At 36.6% G+C, this 17,733-nt stretch overlaps 1 protein-coding gene across 3 annotated transcripts in view; it reads left to right on the top strand.

Moving 5' to 3' along the window:
- Positions 1–14,633, top strand: part of LOC103048882 (VPS10 domain-containing receptor SorCS1) — a 426,712-nt gene extending 412,079 nt beyond the window's left edge. The window contains exons 24-27 of one of the 3 annotated variants that reach the window (XM_088131613.1): positions 9,396–9,495; positions 11,124–11,229; positions 11,340–11,499; positions 14,521–14,633. In XM_088131613.1, coding sequence (XP_087987739.1) covers positions 9,396–9,495; positions 11,124–11,229; positions 11,340–11,499 — 366 coding nt within the window. In that variant the 3' untranslated portion in view covers positions 14,521–14,633. Of the gene's footprint in view, positions 1–9,395; positions 9,496–11,123; positions 11,230–11,339; positions 11,500–13,055; positions 13,189–14,515 lie in introns of those variants that run through there. The other 2 variants (XM_088131614.1, XM_088131612.1) reach the window with 2 other exon arrangements.
- The last annotated feature ends 3,100 nt before the right edge of the window (positions 14,634–17,733 follow it).

The raw sequence follows: 17,733 nt of genomic DNA, 5'->3' as shown, positions 1-17,733 counted from the left end.
CACCTGAAAAGACGTGGTTTTTAACACATTTGGTTCCTACTGAATTTAAGAATTTGTGTTAATAATTTAATAAGCTTCCTATTGAAGCAGCTTCCAATTAATATAAAACCACAGTCCTGGACTTACAGGTGCTAACCTTAATTTGTTAACCATGGTTTGTTGTATGAGCCACAACATTGGCTCATCCATCTTGCTGAATTTTCTAAACCATGACTTACAATCAAATGTGTGTATTTACTCAATATATTAAATTAAAAAGAAGCCCCTATATGCCATAGTGGAAGGTATGAATCCAGACACTATGTTACTAAGCTTCAGAGATAATTGTTTTGATAAATCCAATAATTGTATAGATATAATCAGATTCTAAATTTCTTAATTGTGCAAAGGGACTTGAATGAGAGAGAAATCTGTTTTATGCTCTGTAGATATGTGATACCCTATAGCAAGAGTTAATTGTTACGAATTTGTAATTCTCACAGTTGAACTCCCAGAGTTCAGCATCACCACACCTCTAATTAAAGCGTGCCAGATTTATATGTGGACATAGTTGCAGGGGTTCTGTATGCCAAGTATTGAAGGTTAGAAGGCATACCAACTTTTAAAAAATGAGACCAAAATTGTGCTACAGTGGCTCCACTGATGAATGTGTACATAAAGAAGTGGGGAGGGGAGCATTTTAACACATTTAGTGTGTTATTATTCTGAATGACACACTAAATAAAACAGCCTGAAGTCATGCAAATAATGTCATTTCAAGAACAGGTTTTAGGAGACAAATAAATTTACTGCTCAATGCCACCATTTCATAGGGGGTGAGGACATATACTCTTAATCAGTGCCTCAGTGTGTCAAAGGAGGCTTGGAAACTTTAGTAAAAATGTAATTAGAGACTAATAACTAAGTGTGGCTGCATAAGGGGTGAGGTGATCAGATTATTTCAATCCATGCCAATGTCCCAGGCATTCATTTGTTTCTTATATGCTGTTCCATTACCATCCCAGTCAGTAGATTTTTAAAAATGCATAAAAATAACATTTTAATATTTTTCTCAATATATGCATTTTTAAAGTAGCTTACCCTAAGTTATGAGATCTTCATGCATGTTTATTTATCTAAGCATTTTATTCTCATTTTGCCATTTTTTAAAGTCAAGATCTATAAAGCAATGACAAATCCAAGAACCAAGTGACATGAGAACCAAGAGGATGAATTTATCTTACCAAGAAGAATTTGAAGAACAGAGGGATTACAATAAATTCTTATGATGGCAAAGTTACAAATAACTGTAGCAGAAAGTATGAAAGTCAACCCTTCTGAGGGAAAGTGGCTTTCAGTAAGACACTGGAGGGCAGCATTGCACCTCTCCCTGTTTCTCTGTGCCTGTGAACTCAGACTCCTGTACACCCACATATGACCTAGTTCATTCATTTTATATCCTAATTATACTGGATCGTATTATCATGACATTGACATTCATATTGAAACCAAAGGCTGAGTACATCAAATCCACTGTTGACATTTTATTTCAGAATCTCTTAAACAACTCACAGAACATGAAGTACAGTTTTAAAAATGGAGTTGTTTTTCACTAAACATATTTATTCATTTTTGAAATTTCTACATGTCCTTGAACATTTACTTCTGCTTATGTGAATGTTTATTCAGATGTAAGATACATTGCTTAAATGTGTCTGAGTCCCAAGCTCCATTGCATAAGATTGCAGTGTAAACAAAAGTCTTTCTCTAATAAAACATTCTTTTTACTATGTATCATATTCTTGATGTGTCCTTCTATCATTGTTATGACTGTATCTGTTGTGAACATCAAGCAGTATTTTTCAATTAATAGGTTCACAATGAATATGGTGATGGGCAATATCATGCACATGGACAGATCCAGAATTTTAGATATATTTCTTTATTTTTGAAGAGGAGAGTTACTTTTTAAAAATTGATTAAATCTATAAGGGGCTTGTGCTACAGTTTTTATATGCATCTTACTCAAATTGCAGGGAAACTGCTGCCATATTTTTTAGGAAATGATAGTTGGGTGGGGCGCTCAATGGATATGGTTCACCACATGCAGCTTGGGGTCTCAGGTTGCCTGTCCCTGTTTTAAACCTCCTCTGTTTCCTATTTTTGAAGTGCAGTTCTGTAAAGTACCTTTAAAACTCTACCTCTTTGTTTTGAATTCCTGTAGTCTTCAGTTCCAAGTTCATGATATAGCATATTATGAGATAGTTACATTGCATCCAGGTTCATGTATCAGTTGAAATAAACAAGTTGCTGAAGGATATAAGACCTGTTGATGAAAGATGAAATACATATAATGTAAAATAAATTTGTACAAGTATCATGATAGCAGTTCTGAATGGAAGTTGTTTGTTTTTCTACTAAAATTCAGCATGGTTTATACTTCAACATTCGTTTTTTAGGGGCATTGTCACAATGCACCGGCTTTAAAATTAGACCTTGACTGAAATTTTTTTGTGGGAGTGCCAGTGAAACAAATGGGATTGGGTGCTGCATCCGTACTTCATTTCATTTAAGTGAGGCTTAATATATCTGTGAGGCTATATTTGGGTGGGAGCAATATTACCTGGGTCAAAGCAACCATTTTCAACAAAAGCAAGGAATGAGTCAATGAAGGTAATAATTTCCTTTTTCAGTGGGTTTCTTATCAATAATAGATTAATTATTATAATATTTATAGTGGCAGCCCTAGTCAATATTTGTCTAATGGAAAGGCCAAATGGCATTCCAACCCCCACTAGGACCAGTCTTAAATATCTTGCTCCACCAAACTTCAATATGTTAATATTATTGTTTCCTCCTTCCCTCCCTTCTCTCATTAAAATATATTTATAGAATACATCTTTTTTTTTCAAAGCTATTTTCTATATACAAAACTAAGTTTTCAAAACCTGTTCTCCGCTGTTTCTTTAAATCTTACATACTACTTGACTCTTAGTGAATTACATGATGTATGTGTGTATGTATAAAGCATTTTAGGCTTCAGTATTCTTCAGTGCAAGTTACTGTAACAGCTTATATTCTTTAAGTAGGTAATTTCTACTTGTTCTTTACAATATAAATTTGAGACCATTGATCATAATTGCTATAAGGAAAACTACGTTTTTGTTATTCTCTTCAAAGTTGTTGATGTTATGGCTGCCATCCAAACCACCATTTGCTTTTTTATTTTGTACTGGGACTGTAAAAGCCCACCTTTTCTAAAAGTTCAGACCCTTTTGTACATGGCATTGATTTTATAGAATGTTATGTATTATACTTGTGAATTCCCTGTTATGTCTATAATTATTTGGTTACCTCATCTGTCACATGTTAACAGGAGAGTATTTATGACTCTGAAACTGATGACAGACTAAAACTAGCATAATTATATTCCGGTTTTAAGGAGAAATTGAGAATTCCCACCATAGAACAAAAGCATCATACATGGACAATTGTGCTCTATAGGCCAAGAATGCTTTAAATGGCATGAAAATCAACATGATTTCTATATGTGTATCTGTACCACAGTGGCTTCTAAAAGGTTGCCACAATAAATACATTTGCAAACCTGCAGTTACAGCCCAATTTTAGTCATTCTATCTCTTTTGGCATCAATGAAGACCTGTCATTTTTAGGAATTACCATTTACAGCCCGATTTAATGCTTCTTTGTTAGTTATCTAAGTTTGTTTTTATTTTTTCAATCATTAGCTATTTTACCTTGGTTTTGCTGTTTTATGCTGGTTATTTTATGAGTTGCCGCCTGCCATAAAATCCTTTGGTAGTGGGCTCACAATAACTGTTTTAAATAATTTTTTTTTTTTGCAAACAATAGTATCAAAAACTAAAAAACAAAAAAACCACCTGATAGGCTGAACTGCAAATGTTATGATAATGTTTCAGTTCCTCTGGATTTGTTAAAAATTCTCATTGATATTTCAAACTTGTAATATATCTCCAAAAATACAAATACATTTTATTTGTGCATAGCCAAGCCATTCTGTGATTCACTCAGTTATCCAGCATCAAAATGACACTGTGACAACAATAACCACAGCAAACAATGATGAGGACAAAATAACAACAAACATGGTGACATCATCATACAAATTATGCCTCTTTATGCTTGTGTCTTGACATCTAATATACTGTATGTATATACAATGTGGCATTAACCTAATAGTGTTATCATTTACATTTTGTCATTTGTTGTTCCCAGCCCCCTGATTCTCATCATGGTATGTGACTAGAACTTAATTTGTCTTCAGCTGTTGTGTTTATGTATCTTAAGAAAGTTTAAAGATATCACTCTCATAGATATTAACAATTTTTTTAATAGGGAGAGTTTAATTTGTTTATGTATTACATTATAACAAGGAGCAGAAGGCAGTGTGTATTGTTCTTTACCCATTTTATCTTAAAACTGTGAGGGAGTTACACAGAAAGGTGATAAATGACTTCATGTTACCAAATGTGCTTCATAATTCAGTGGGGATTTGAATGTGGACCTTCCTAGCCCTGTTTTTAACTCCTACAGCTTTTTCCTTATTTCATTCCTACTTCTTTCAGGACTCAGTTATAAAAAAATCTTTAGGCATCACTGAAGCAAGTAGAAGGTTCTTGTTTGAGTGAACAAACTGGATGTCTCCACAACTGATATAATCCTGATCTGTCTGATGCATTTGCCTTTTTAAAAGCCTGTGCTTTCAATACAAACCTGCATTTAACATCTCTAATTTGGCCTAAATTCCTATTTCACTTTTATTTCAAAAATCTGCAGTGCACCTACTTTAAAACAGCCTATGTTATATCTTCTGGTATTTCTCCATCTGCCATGAAAATGTTTAAATAATCTAGATAAACAGAATCTGTTAAAAGACTTGTTTTAAACAAGTATAGTTTGAATGAAAAAAAAATAGGGAGGTGGGAGCAGAAAAGGCATTTTCAAATATGATAGATACAATGTGGGTCATATGGAATGTCCATCTGGATCCATCTTCACTCATATACTGTATAAAGCATGTGCAAGAAATACACTCTTTTCAAACTACTTCAATTTTAGGCAATTAAAAAGATTTCTAATTAACAGTGAGCCCTGAATGGTATTTGCCAAGCAATCAGTTGTTTGTTGTTTAGTTGTTAAGTCGTGTCCGACTCTTCGTGACCCCATGAACCATATTGCGCCAGGCCTTCCTGTCCTTCACTGCCTCCCTGAGTTTGCTCAGTTTCATGCTCATTGCTTCAGTGATGCTATCTAACCATCTCATCCTCTGCCGTCCTCTTCTCCTTTTGCTTTCAATCTTTCCCAGCATCAGGGTCTTCTCCAAAGAGATCTCTCTTCACATTAGGTGACCAAAGTATCTGAGCTTGAGCTTCATTATCGATCCTTCCAATGAGCAATCAGGGTTGATTTCCTTTAAGATTGACTGGTTTGACCTCCTAGCATTCCAGGGGACTCTCAAGAGTCTTCTCCAGCACCACAGTTCAAAGGCATCAATTCTTCGGTGCTCAGCCTTTTTTATGGTCCAGCTCTCACAGCCATACATTACTACTGGAAAAACCATAGCTTTGACTATGCGGATCTTTGTCGGCAAGGTGACGTCTCTGCTTTTTAATATGCTATCTAGGATTGCCATAGCTTTCCTCCCAAGGAGCAAGCGTCTTTTAATTTCATGGCTGCAGTCTCCGTCTGCGGTGATCTTGGAGCCCAAATAAATGAAGTCTGTTACTGCTTCCATTTCTACCCCTTCTATTTGCCAGGAATTGATGGGTCCAGATGCCATGATCTTAGTTTTTTTAATGTTGAGTTTCAAGCCAGCTTTTGCACTCTCCTCTTTCACCCTCATCAAGAGGCTCTTTAGTTCTTCTTCACTTTCTGCCATTAGGGTGGTATCGTCCGGATATCTGAGGTTGTTGATGATTCTCCCTGCAATCTTAATTCCGGCTTGTGATTCTTCCAGCCTGGCATTTCTCATGATGTACTCTGCATATAGGTTAAATAAGCAGGGTGACAGTATACAGCCTTGTTGTACACCTTTCCCTATTTTGAACCCATCGGTTGTTCCACAACCGGTTCTAACTGTTGCTTCTTGGCCCGCATACAGATTTCTCAGGAGACAGGTAAGGTGGTCTGGTACTCCCATCTCTTTAAGAATTTGCCACAGTTTGTTGTGATCCACACAATCGAAGGCTTTTGCATAGTCAATGAAGCAGAAGTAGATATTTTTCTGGAACTCTTGTGCTTTCTCCATGATCCAGCGAATGTTGGCGATTTGATCTCTATTTCCTCTGCCTCTTCGAAACCCAGCTTGTACATCCGGTAGTTCTCGGTTCATGTATTGCTGAAGCCTAGCTTGTAGGATTTTGAGCATAACCTTGCTAGCATGTGAAATGAGTGCAATTGTGCGATAGTTTGAGCATTCTTTGGCATTGCCCTTCTTTGGAATTGGAACATAAACTGGCCTTTTCCAATCCCGTGGCCACTGTTGCGTTTTCCAAACTTGCTGGCATATTGAGTGCAGCACTTTAACACCATCGTCTTTTAGTATTTTAAATAACTCAGCTGGAATACTGTCATCTCCACTAGCTTTGTTGTTAGCAATGCTTCCTAAGGCCCACTTGACTTCACTCTCTAGGATGTCTGGCTCAGGGTCAGTGATCACACCAGCGTGGACATCAGGAACATTAAGATCTTTCTTGTATAGTTCTTCTGTGTACTCTTGCCACCTCTTCTTAATCTCTTCTGCTTCTGTTAGGTCCCTGCCTTTTTTGTCCTTTATCATGCCCATCTTTGCACTAAACGTTCCTTTCATATCTCCAATTTTCTTGTAGAGATCTCTAGTCTTCCCCATTCTATTGTTTTCCTCAATTTCTTTGCATTGTTCATTTAAGAAGGCCTTCTTATCTCTCCTTGCTATTCTCTGGAAATCTGCATTCAGTTGCTTATATCTTTCCCTTTCACCCTTGCTTTTCGCATTCCTTCTTTCCACAGCTATTTGTAAAGCCTCATCAGACAGCCATTTTGCTTTCTTGCATTTCTTTTTCTTTGGGATGGTTTTAGTTGCTGCCTCCTGTACAATGTTACGGACCTCCGTCCATAGTTCTTCAGGCACTCTGTCTACCAAATCTAATCCTCTAAATCTATTCATCACCTTCACTGTGTACTCACAAGGAATATGATCTAAGTCATACCTGAGTGGTCTAGTGGTTTTCCCTACATTCTTCAATTTAAGCCTAAATTTTGCAGTAAGAAGCTCATGATCTGAGCCACAGTCAGCTCCTGGTCTTGTTTTTGCTGTCTGTATAGAGCTTCTCCATCTTTGGCTGCAAAGTATATAATCAATCTGGTTTCGGTATTGACCATCTGGTGATGTCCATGTGTAGAGTCGTCTCTTGTGTTGTTGGAAAAGAGTGTTTGCTATGACTAGCTTGTTCTCTTGACAGAACTCTATTAGCCTCTGCCCTGCTTCATTTTGTACTCCAAGGCCAAACTTGCCTGTTATTCCGATTACTCCTTGACTTCCTACTTTAGCATTCCAATCCCCTATGATGAAAAGGGCATCTTTTTTGGGTGCTAGTTCTAGAAGGTGTTGTAGGTCTTCATAGAAGCGGTCAACTTCAGCTTCTTCAGCATCGGTGGTTGGGGCATAGACTTGGATGACTGTGATATTGAATGGTTTGCCTTGGATACGCACTGAGATCATTCTGTCGTTTTTGAGGTTGTACCCCATTACTGCCTTTCCCACTCTCTTATTGACTATGAGTGCAACTCCATTTCTTCTAAGGGTTTCTTGCCCACAGTAGTAGATATAATGGTCACCCGAATTAAATTCACCCATTCCCGTCCATTTCAGTTCGCTGATTCCCAAGATGTCGATGTTCAATCTTGTCATCTCATGTTTGACCACATCCAGCTTGCCTTGGTTCATAGATCTTACATTCCAGGTACCTATACAATATTGTTCTTTACAGCATCGGACCTTCTTTTCGCTTCCAGATACATCCACAGCTGAACGTCCTTTCGGCTTTGGCCCAGCCGCTTCACTCTTTCTGGAGCTACTTGGAATTGCCCTCCGCTCTTCCCCAGTAGCATATTGGACACCTTCCAACCTGAGGGGCTCATCTTCCGGCGTCATATCTTTTAGCCTTTTAACATTGTCCATGGGGTTTTCTTGGCAAGGATACTGGAGTGGGTTGCCATTTCCTTCTCCAGTGGACCACATTTTGTCCGAACTCTCTGTCATGACCTGTCCGTCTTGGGTGGCCCTGCACGGTATAGCTCATGGCTTCACTGAGTTACGCAAGCCCCTTCGCCACGACAAGGCAGTGATCCATGAAGGGGAAGCAATCAGTAGCCAGTATTAAATTCAGGAGCCAGATGTACTTTAAAAAATTAATAGATAATAGAAAACAACATTCTCACATATGAAGAATAGAAGACAGAGCATCTGTTCACATCAGAGCTGCATTTTAGAGTTAAACTAAATCAACAAAATAAAAAAAATATTGAAAATGGACTTACAATGGATGGAAATGTATTTGTATGATAATTCATCATTAACATTTGTAGATGAATAAGAATTGTTTAAAATAATCGTATGTGATTGCATCATATGGTAAGCCTTATGTAAAAATAATAGGTCTTGTACATAAGATGATTTCTCTGAAATCAGTATCCAGTTAAAAAAAAAGAAAGTCGACTTGCTGTTATATTGACCATTGAATGTGAAGTTTTTCAACAGGGGGTATTTCTGTTAAAAGACACCCTTTTGGTTGTTAAGCCTGCATCGAGTAGAGAGGAAAAACCCACCTTTGCAGATTTGTTCATTCTTTTGATATATGTATTCTTCAAATATAATTTCTTGGTATTTATTTTGGAAAATCTCTTTGTGAAGGAAGAATAAAACACCTTTGTGGAGAAGAAAAGTATGCAATTTTTATTGAGAATTTTGTGCAGCATATCAAGGGTGGCATTTCAAAAGTATGTGACACAAAGACTCAAAGAGGTCCTGATTGTAAGATAGTGCTATGGCAACCAAGCTGTTTATTCTGCCGTAGTCTATTTGTGGGTATAAGAGGAGTGCTTTTTGGGCCATATATGGCTCATAGACTGCAATTTCTAGTTCTTTAGTATAGAACTTCAGTTTATATTGTTGCTTCCTTCAATGTAATAACATCACCCACCAACTCAAAGATTAAATTATGGGGATAAAAAAACCATTCATAAACATTTGCTTGTTTGTTAAAAAATAATAATTTTACACGTGCACCAAGACTTCTTCATTCTTTATTCAGTGATCAGCACTCTTTAGGTTAGAGCATTGTTTTTGTCCTTTGGGTTGTACCCCAATGAATTTATAATTTTTTTTCTTATTCCAGATTTCAGAAATATTGGTCCAGAAATTAAACCAAAATGCCATCCAGTTTGACTTAAAGCCTGGGGTTAAAATCCTTGTCCATGCTGCTCATTTAACAGCAGGTTGGTATTGATTCTTTAACAACGTATCTAGCATTGCTGACACAATTAATTGACAATGATTTGATGATAGAATTGCAGATCCTATATTCAGAATATACAGAATATTTTCTACTTTTATTGACATGTATTTAAAATAGTTCTTTGTGATCAAATGCTAGACTGATATTGTAGTACAAGATACAGTGGTACCTCTACTTATGAACTTAATCCATTCTGTGACTCTGATCGCAAGTCGAGTTGGTCGCAAGTCAAAGTAAATTTTCCCATAAGGTTCAATGTAATTACCATTAACCCATTCCGGCATCCACGGACCATGCGTCAGGGGCAGAAAAATGGCCGCGGACCACTTAGAACGGGTGGAAAATGGCCACGGACCATGTGGAACGGGCGGAAAAATGGCCGTGGACCACGTGGAATAGGCGGAAAATGGCCGTGGACCACGTGGAACGGGCGGAAAATGGTCGCGGACCACGTGGAACTGGCGGAAAATGGCCGCGGATCCGGTTCTTAAGTCGAGGCGAGTTCGTAAGTAGAGGTAAATTTTTGGGGCCGGAGCTGATCGTATCTTGAAAATTTCGTAAGTAGGGGCGTTCGTAAGTAGAGGTACCACTGTATTTACTTAAGTTCTATTGCGTTTATTGAGATTTAATCCCAGTTAATGACCAGAGTATTGCAGTCTTAGAAAAGTGAAAATTCAAAAAAAGAAAAAAATGCTGGGAATAGAGGTAGTTCGCAAAGTTTAGTGGTGAGGGATACCTTTACAGCAGAGGAAGGGCTGTCTGCTATATCAGTTTTTTAAATTGACTTTTAATGGTTTTGAGAACTGCCAGCAGTTCTTTTCATTTCTTCATTTTTTATTTAAATCCAGAAACAAAGTCTTGAAAATGTAGCTGAAATTATACATGCATATGGCATTGGCTATATATGTACAGTGCTTCTGTATGTAAGGATAGAAAAGGACATTCATACATCAAGTTTTAATTCTAACAAGTTGAAAGTTTTTTCAATCATGTATATGATTTAATTCAGAAGTGCCAGAACAAATGTACTTACAGTGACAACTAGGTAAAAACAGAGACACTTTTTGTTCCAAAGACTGAATTAAAACATCCCATGAGTGCCTATCAACATTGCAGCAGTATATTCATTTTATTTATTACCTTTGGTTAATTTAATACATATGTTGTAATATCCAGAAACAGGTTGACCTGAATTATCACAGCTGAAGCAGGTGAAAAAGTACTTTTGTCACTTGATATTAGCATTCCTTGGGCTTAATCTGCATCAGGTAACAATCTGAGAACTGAAGCCACATGAATCACTATGTTTCTGTCACAGCCAGTTTGAATAAAGCATTATTGACTTCCACTTTGAAAAGTTTGTCAGTTTATGTATCAGATCTTAGGGTTATAGAAGCATGGTCCTTTGTCTAATGGGCAAAGGACAGGCAATTGTACAGACTGTTCAATAAAAGTACAACCTTGGGTGGAAAAGTTCAAGGACATCAGTGACAATTTGTTAAAAAAATAAAGGAGCTGTCATTCTACACTTTCATTCTGTACCTAAGACTGAATGTATCATTAAAATACTTGGCATCTAATTTTTTATACTTCTCTAACTTTTTATAGCCCCACTCATAGATGTCACGCCTAGCCACAGTGGTTCAGCCATGCTAATGCTGCTGTCTGTAGTATTTGTGGGACTGGCAGTATTTGTAATCTACAAATTCAAAAGGTATGAGTCTTTCCTTATTTCTCCTTCCATCCTTCTGTCAGGTGTGAAAGCATAATTCAAAGAGAGCCTTAGCAGACACATAGCAATGATGGTTTCTGTTAATGTTTTAGGAAGATTCCGGGCATTAATGTTTATGCACAGATGCAGAATGAGAAAGATCAAGAGATGGTCAGTCCAGGCAGTCAAAGTGAAAGCATCCCTAATGTCCCTCAGAGGGAGCTGATGACCCCACAGCAACTAGTAGATGAGAAGTTGGATACCAGCCCATAGGTAAATAAACTACGGCAGCCAACAGCTGGTCAAAGTTTGCATTCTGATTGGCTAAATCTATTCTGACTTTTCCAACCTCCTCTGCTAAAACACTCAATATTCCCACTGCTCCATTAACACATCTAAATTGCTCTAAACTAACACAAAGATCTTTCTTCTGCCTCTTCTAATTAATGAGTAAGAAAATATGAGGTGAAGTTTTACTTTCACTATAAGAAATCTCTCAATAGTTGCTTAGGAGTGTGAAAATTTGTTCTTATGCCATTATAAATACTTTATATTTAAGGAATTGTTTCCTAGTTTTTTGGTTCCTATCTCCTGCCATAAAATCGTCTGTGTATCCATGAGCTTGAACTATTCACTAGACAAAGTACAAAATTCTCCTTTATTGGTCCACAACAGATTACTAGCTGCCATTATTACAATACTAGCTGTATTTATTTTGCTATTTTATTATTTTATTTATATCACACCGCTTAGGCAATATCTCATAAGAGTTAAACTGAACACAAATGGAAACCATTACAATTAATTCAGCAGCAATGGGTAATAAATAAGTTTCAATAAAAAGCTGTGCTTTCCAAGAACAGTCACTGCAGTATCCTATGTTTCTCACACCTGGCAATTTTAAGATGTGTGGACTTCAACTCCCAGAATTCCCCAGCCAGCACAAGTGATTCCTGAAGATGGATATCTCCTGATAATTTTGTTGAGTTGTGGGATCATGCAAAGAAAGGATACCCTGGAGTAACCTAGGCCTTAGTAATTTAGGGTGTTAGTGATAATCACTACTTTATATTTCCCTCAGAAATGTATGTGCAGCCGTGGTAGCTGTTGAAAAACAGGCATAATACACCTTTTTCAAGTAGGTCTAAGAGACCAATTGTTATTACAATTTAAATTAGAATTTCTGAATTTCATATAAAGGCAGCCCTATATCAACAAATTTTGAATAAACCCTGAGGAAAGCTTTGCTGGAGGTGAGCTTGCCAATGCAATATTTTCAGATGCTTTGCTGCACATATCGGCATGGCACGGGCCTTTGAATGGGCCCTGTCCAGTTCTCCCATTTGCATTCCAGTTGTCTAACTTGTCATAATCTGGTTAGTGCACAAAGCTTCACAACATTTTTGGCTTTAGAATGACGGAGGTCAAGTTTCAACATTTGAGGAAAGGCTAGGGCAAAGAAGTGTGTGAGGCCAATAGGAAAAAAAGTATATTTGATATCATTTTAAACTTAAAGATAGATTAAATTAATAGGTACAGCTAATATGTGCATGCTTTATGAATTTAATATTTTCCCCAAATTTGACAAAAATGAAAAATAACATTCATATATTACCAATCAGCAGTATTTTGTTGGGGCACAAGTTATGCACCCCTTCCGTAAGTAAATGATTATGATCAAATGCATGCAACTATATTTATTACTGAAGCTGTTTTTATTCTTAATCAGCTTTACTTCTCTTCCTTCCCTTTTCCTTGCGCATTTGGATTAGTATTCAAGGATTGTACTTTTAATGAATCCAACTGATTCTAGCTGGGGTTATTTGTAGGGTTGCCAGATTTCCAAAGACCAATTCTTGTTCACAAGAGGCTATTGGGAGGAAAATCTCCTGGACATCCTGGACACCAACCAGCGAGCGTGACCAGACAGCCAAGGACTGCCCAGGGTCCAGGACCAGACAGTGCATAGACTCTTGCCCTGCTGATAAGCACACTGGCGGTCAGATGTCTGAGGAATGCTCGTCAGGCGCAGGTGCGCTGGGTTGCTGACCCACCGATTAGTACACTGGTGGTCAGCTGAAGGGGTGGGGACTGGGGCAGCTGCCTGCAGAACACAAAGGCCAAAGCAACCATGCTGAAGTACAACAAGGCAATCTGGAGCCCTTCCAGAGCTGCCAGTCATGAAGTTTGATTATGAATATTGTCCTGGGCAGTGGACAAAGCAGGTGGTTTCTATACTGTCCAAGCTCATCATGGATATCTGGCAACCCTATTTGGATTTAGCCTTGGCTGTATCCAAGCCAGTAATTACCACAACTCAACTTAAAAGTGTTTTGAAATGTTTGGGCTCAGCCTTGGACAATATGAGAGAGAGAAAACAGTTTTTTTTAAGTCCTGCTGTGATCATATTTTAATATAAGACATTTGTTTTTGTATCTATCTTATTGTTTCAAGAGCCTTTTATGGCCAGTTTAGGTGATAAGGTTAAATAAATGAACAGGCTTTCAAGTTTTTGAAGGGCAGATGGGTTTCTTCCATTCTGTAGTGTTCTTCTATGGTTTGGAAAAATATTTCCAGAAGAATACGCACTGGAGTGGAAATTTGGAAACACTCTTAATGTATGACAGCTGCCAAAGCCTATAATGCATGTTACAGAACTATATGGGTATGAGTGAAAATATCCCCACATGTGATTAAAAATAGAAAGAATAGCAGTACAGATTCAGAGAACAGAAACATTTCCTCTAAAATCCATGATCCATCAACAAAGAAAATATAATTCATGGTCAATTCTGCAGGGAGGTTTTGGACAGCCCAAAGATGATGGCTTTAGGAACTTTTGAGCAGACTTAGTTCCTCAACAATTCTCTATAAATTAACCACTAAATGTAAAATCTGATTCATGGCATATTTCTTGCTCACTGTTTGAGACATCCACTCTTTGAGTAAAGACAAGACCTCAGCAGATTGTCAGAACCCTAGCACCTTATATTTAATTTCAAATGTTATCAAACGTATGCACTTTACCTCAACGAGTCCAGTTCTTTCCTTCTGTCACAGGCTGGGCCCTAATTTGACAGGGTTAAGAAGTGCTCATTAGTACAAGAGCAAGATGTTATGTTCAGCCTTCTAAATGACAAGCAGGCATTCAAGAGGGGCATAGTATCTCAGTGAAGAATGATTAAACTCAAAGTATCCAATGACAGGATACCGAGAAGCTTTCTGTTCCCTCAGTTACACTTTGTTATTTTGCTAATTTTTATTTCTTAATGTTTTTATTTCTCTTTACTACAGGAAGTATTTCCACAGTAGCTGAGACTCAAAGCACAAAAGAAATTCCTACCTGTATTAATGTTTGAAACAAGGACACCGATCTATCTATATCCCTTTCATGTATTCATATATATATATATATATATATATATATATATATATATATATATATAGTAAAAAGAGAGAGAGAGAGAGAAACCATTCACTGCTTTTGGACTTTTTGATTCTTCTGATGACAAAAAAAGGTTTTTAGCTTTAAGCCTGTGCATGTGGATGTCATTTGGGTAACCTACTTGGAATGTACAGGTGCTCTATTTTAATGGGGTAAAGGGAAATCACTACTTCCTCTTAATCCTCTTCTCATTTCTTTTTCTAATCAAGATTTAATTTTAGATGATTCATAATGATATAGGCCAAGAATGTGCATGGGGTATTTTGGGAGGGAAATTAGGTGAGCTGAAAGTTGCTGATTTTCAGTGTAACTGTTACATTTTTAGCACTGAGGGATTATAGATGATTTTGGCACTCCAGCCTACATTCCTGAAATACAGACAAAAATGTAGTCGAGTTTTAAAAACTTAACAATTTTATGATTTTTTTCCCCCTTGTGTCTTCATCTGGTATTTTATGTACTCCCTGAAATAATCTGTCTGAAGTTGTTTAATTTTTTTTAAAGGCAGCATAAGACACACAAGTAAAGTTAGATTTTCACTGCCAAAATCTAAAGACTTCATACATAGTTGTTTGATACTTTCATTCATGCAATTCTAGTGCAAGAAAGAAACAACTATCCTCATAGATATAAATTTAGCCAGAGGGTATGAATATCAGTTTTAGCTACTTCAAGCTTGTCTTTGCTATCTTGCCATTTGATATTGTTAGGTGCCTCTTTTACCCTCCAATTGTAATAAAAACATCCAGTTCAAATAGAGTCAGACTGTTTTGCTTAGCATTTGCATTAATATCTTCAAGCATTTTTGCCAAAATCGCAGTTATTCAATTTGGAGATAATTATTCATTTAGTACGATGGAACTGGTTGGGGAAAACATTATTTCCCATAGTTTCCACATTGTTGAATCTTGCCAAATGTCTTGGTGGGTTTTTGAAATGGTAAAAAAAACAAAAAAGAAAAACAAAGTAAATGAGAGTTATTTGGTAAATTGAGGGAAGTCATAGATAAACTGGGTTAATCTATAAGCCAACAATCACCAACTTGCAAGAGGACTTGTTCCAGAAGAATAAATTGCAAGTCCTGGTATGCCAGGATTGCACACAGAAATTATGTTTGTGTAATTTCATTGTAAACATCCCAAAATATAATAGTAGATAATAGTGTAATAGATAATATGCCTACCCAAGATGTAGACATAACAGAAACCTCTGAACCAAGTTGTACTATTTACAGGAAATGTTTTCCCCATACTGGACTAATTAATTTTACATCCTTTAGCTGAAATACATCAACATATTTTTTGCCATATAATTCACTTTTTAGCTAAATGCTAAATATATTTCCCGATATGTTATACAGTTCAAAAATCATCTAACATTTTTATTTCATTGTTTTTATTGCATTGTAGAATAAAACATGTCCAGCTACAAGTTCTACAGATGAGACTCAAATACATTATTTTTCTAGACTGAGACAGCAAAAATGTTCTACTGAGCAGATTTTAGATCCCCCAATTTGTAACCAATTGAAAATAATCCTCACTGGGGGACTCAATGTACATGTTAGCTGTAAATTGAAACTTGACTAATATATTAAAGATATAATTCACATATTGAGAATGACTTTAAGCACTGGAAGACCTGGCCTAATGTTTTTATTCTCCTGTTTGTTCCCCATTGCTGGATTTTTATAACTTTTTGCTTCATAAAAAGTTCCACTCCTAGTAAAGTTATTATCCTCTTACAGATATTGGATTCAGTATGAAAAATATAATTCCCATGACACCCAGCTCCTTGAATGCACATGCGCTAATGGGACATGAACATTCTCTTGGAATAGCAACCTCCGCAGTATGAGTTGGACGCTCTTATCTGTCTCATAGTCCATCTGTTTCTAGCACATAGAATAAAATAACATTAAATAAAGTAAGGAGTATCAGGGAGTAATTAATCATTGCAAAGTTAAGATCTTCAAGCTCTGTTATTCAGTGCTAATACATAGATTCCATTAAGTGTTTGAATGAGGTATATTGCAGAGATATAAAATAATAGTAAAATATCTACCTCACATACCCAGGTAAATAAGCCAGTCCAATGAAACTGCTTCCCAAAGCACTGGAATTTCTAAATATGTACTAATTCTTGGAAGTCATATTATTACTATTATGAGATTTTTAAAAAACATTTCCAATGGTGTGATAGGGTTCAGACTGATCCTAATTTGGGACTTCATAATTATTAATTTCTAAATCAATTTAAATTATGAATTTGACTTATGTGTTAGGATTCCAACTATGTAAGAAATTCAACGTTCAGATATTTGAATTCTTATGCTTAAAACTTTAAAAAGTGCATTTTGAAACTATGAAGTTCAAAATGAATGCTAAAATGTGAGTGTCTTAATAAGTATGTAATTGCTATTTATAATAAAATTAATGCATTAGAAATTCCATGTATGCAAGGAAAAATGATCCGCTGAGGTACTGTTGTTTCAGATTTTTATAATATGACATAAGCTAAATTTAGACATCATTTAACTCAGATTACTTCAGACTTATGCCTGTTTTAAAGGTCAAACCTTTAATTCTAACAAACGTCTGGGGGGTGGGGGGTGGGGAAATACAGCACTAAGATCATCAGACCAGTAAGCTGCTGGGATCAGCATTGTTGCATGGATATTTATTGCTAATCTTGTAATCATTACATAATGAGGATTTGTTGCCTGGGCAGCGGGCTTTAGTACGGCTCATCTTCCATCATTGGATGATATTTATAAATATCCTGTTTTACTGGAATTGAAACTGGCAAGATAAGGTTTCCTAATATAAGATGCTGATGTGATTGTTTTGGCACAACTCTGTTATTACAAAGACTGCACATGTATTTATTTTCTGACTGTCAGTGGGATTGAGTCAGATAGAATCCAAGTATCCTGGCTTAAGCTGCTTGTGTACGTCAGGCTGAATACATAATATACCAATGCACAGAATTCTTTTGGGAAGATGGTGAAAATAAAAAGCAAGTATCCTTTCACATGTGGCAGTTGGTCATATGAATGGTTT

The sequence above is a fragment of the Python bivittatus genome, unplaced genomic scaffold (assembly GCF_059951505.1).
Source record: "Python bivittatus isolate LINGU-HERP-01145 unplaced genomic scaffold, Pbiv_v1 ctg000980_np1212, whole genome shotgun sequence".
Lineage (NCBI taxonomy): Eukaryota > Metazoa > Chordata > Lepidosauria > Squamata > Pythonidae > Python > Python bivittatus.
Note: the sequence above shows the minus strand (reverse complement) of the source record. Positions and strands in the feature narration are given on the sequence as shown.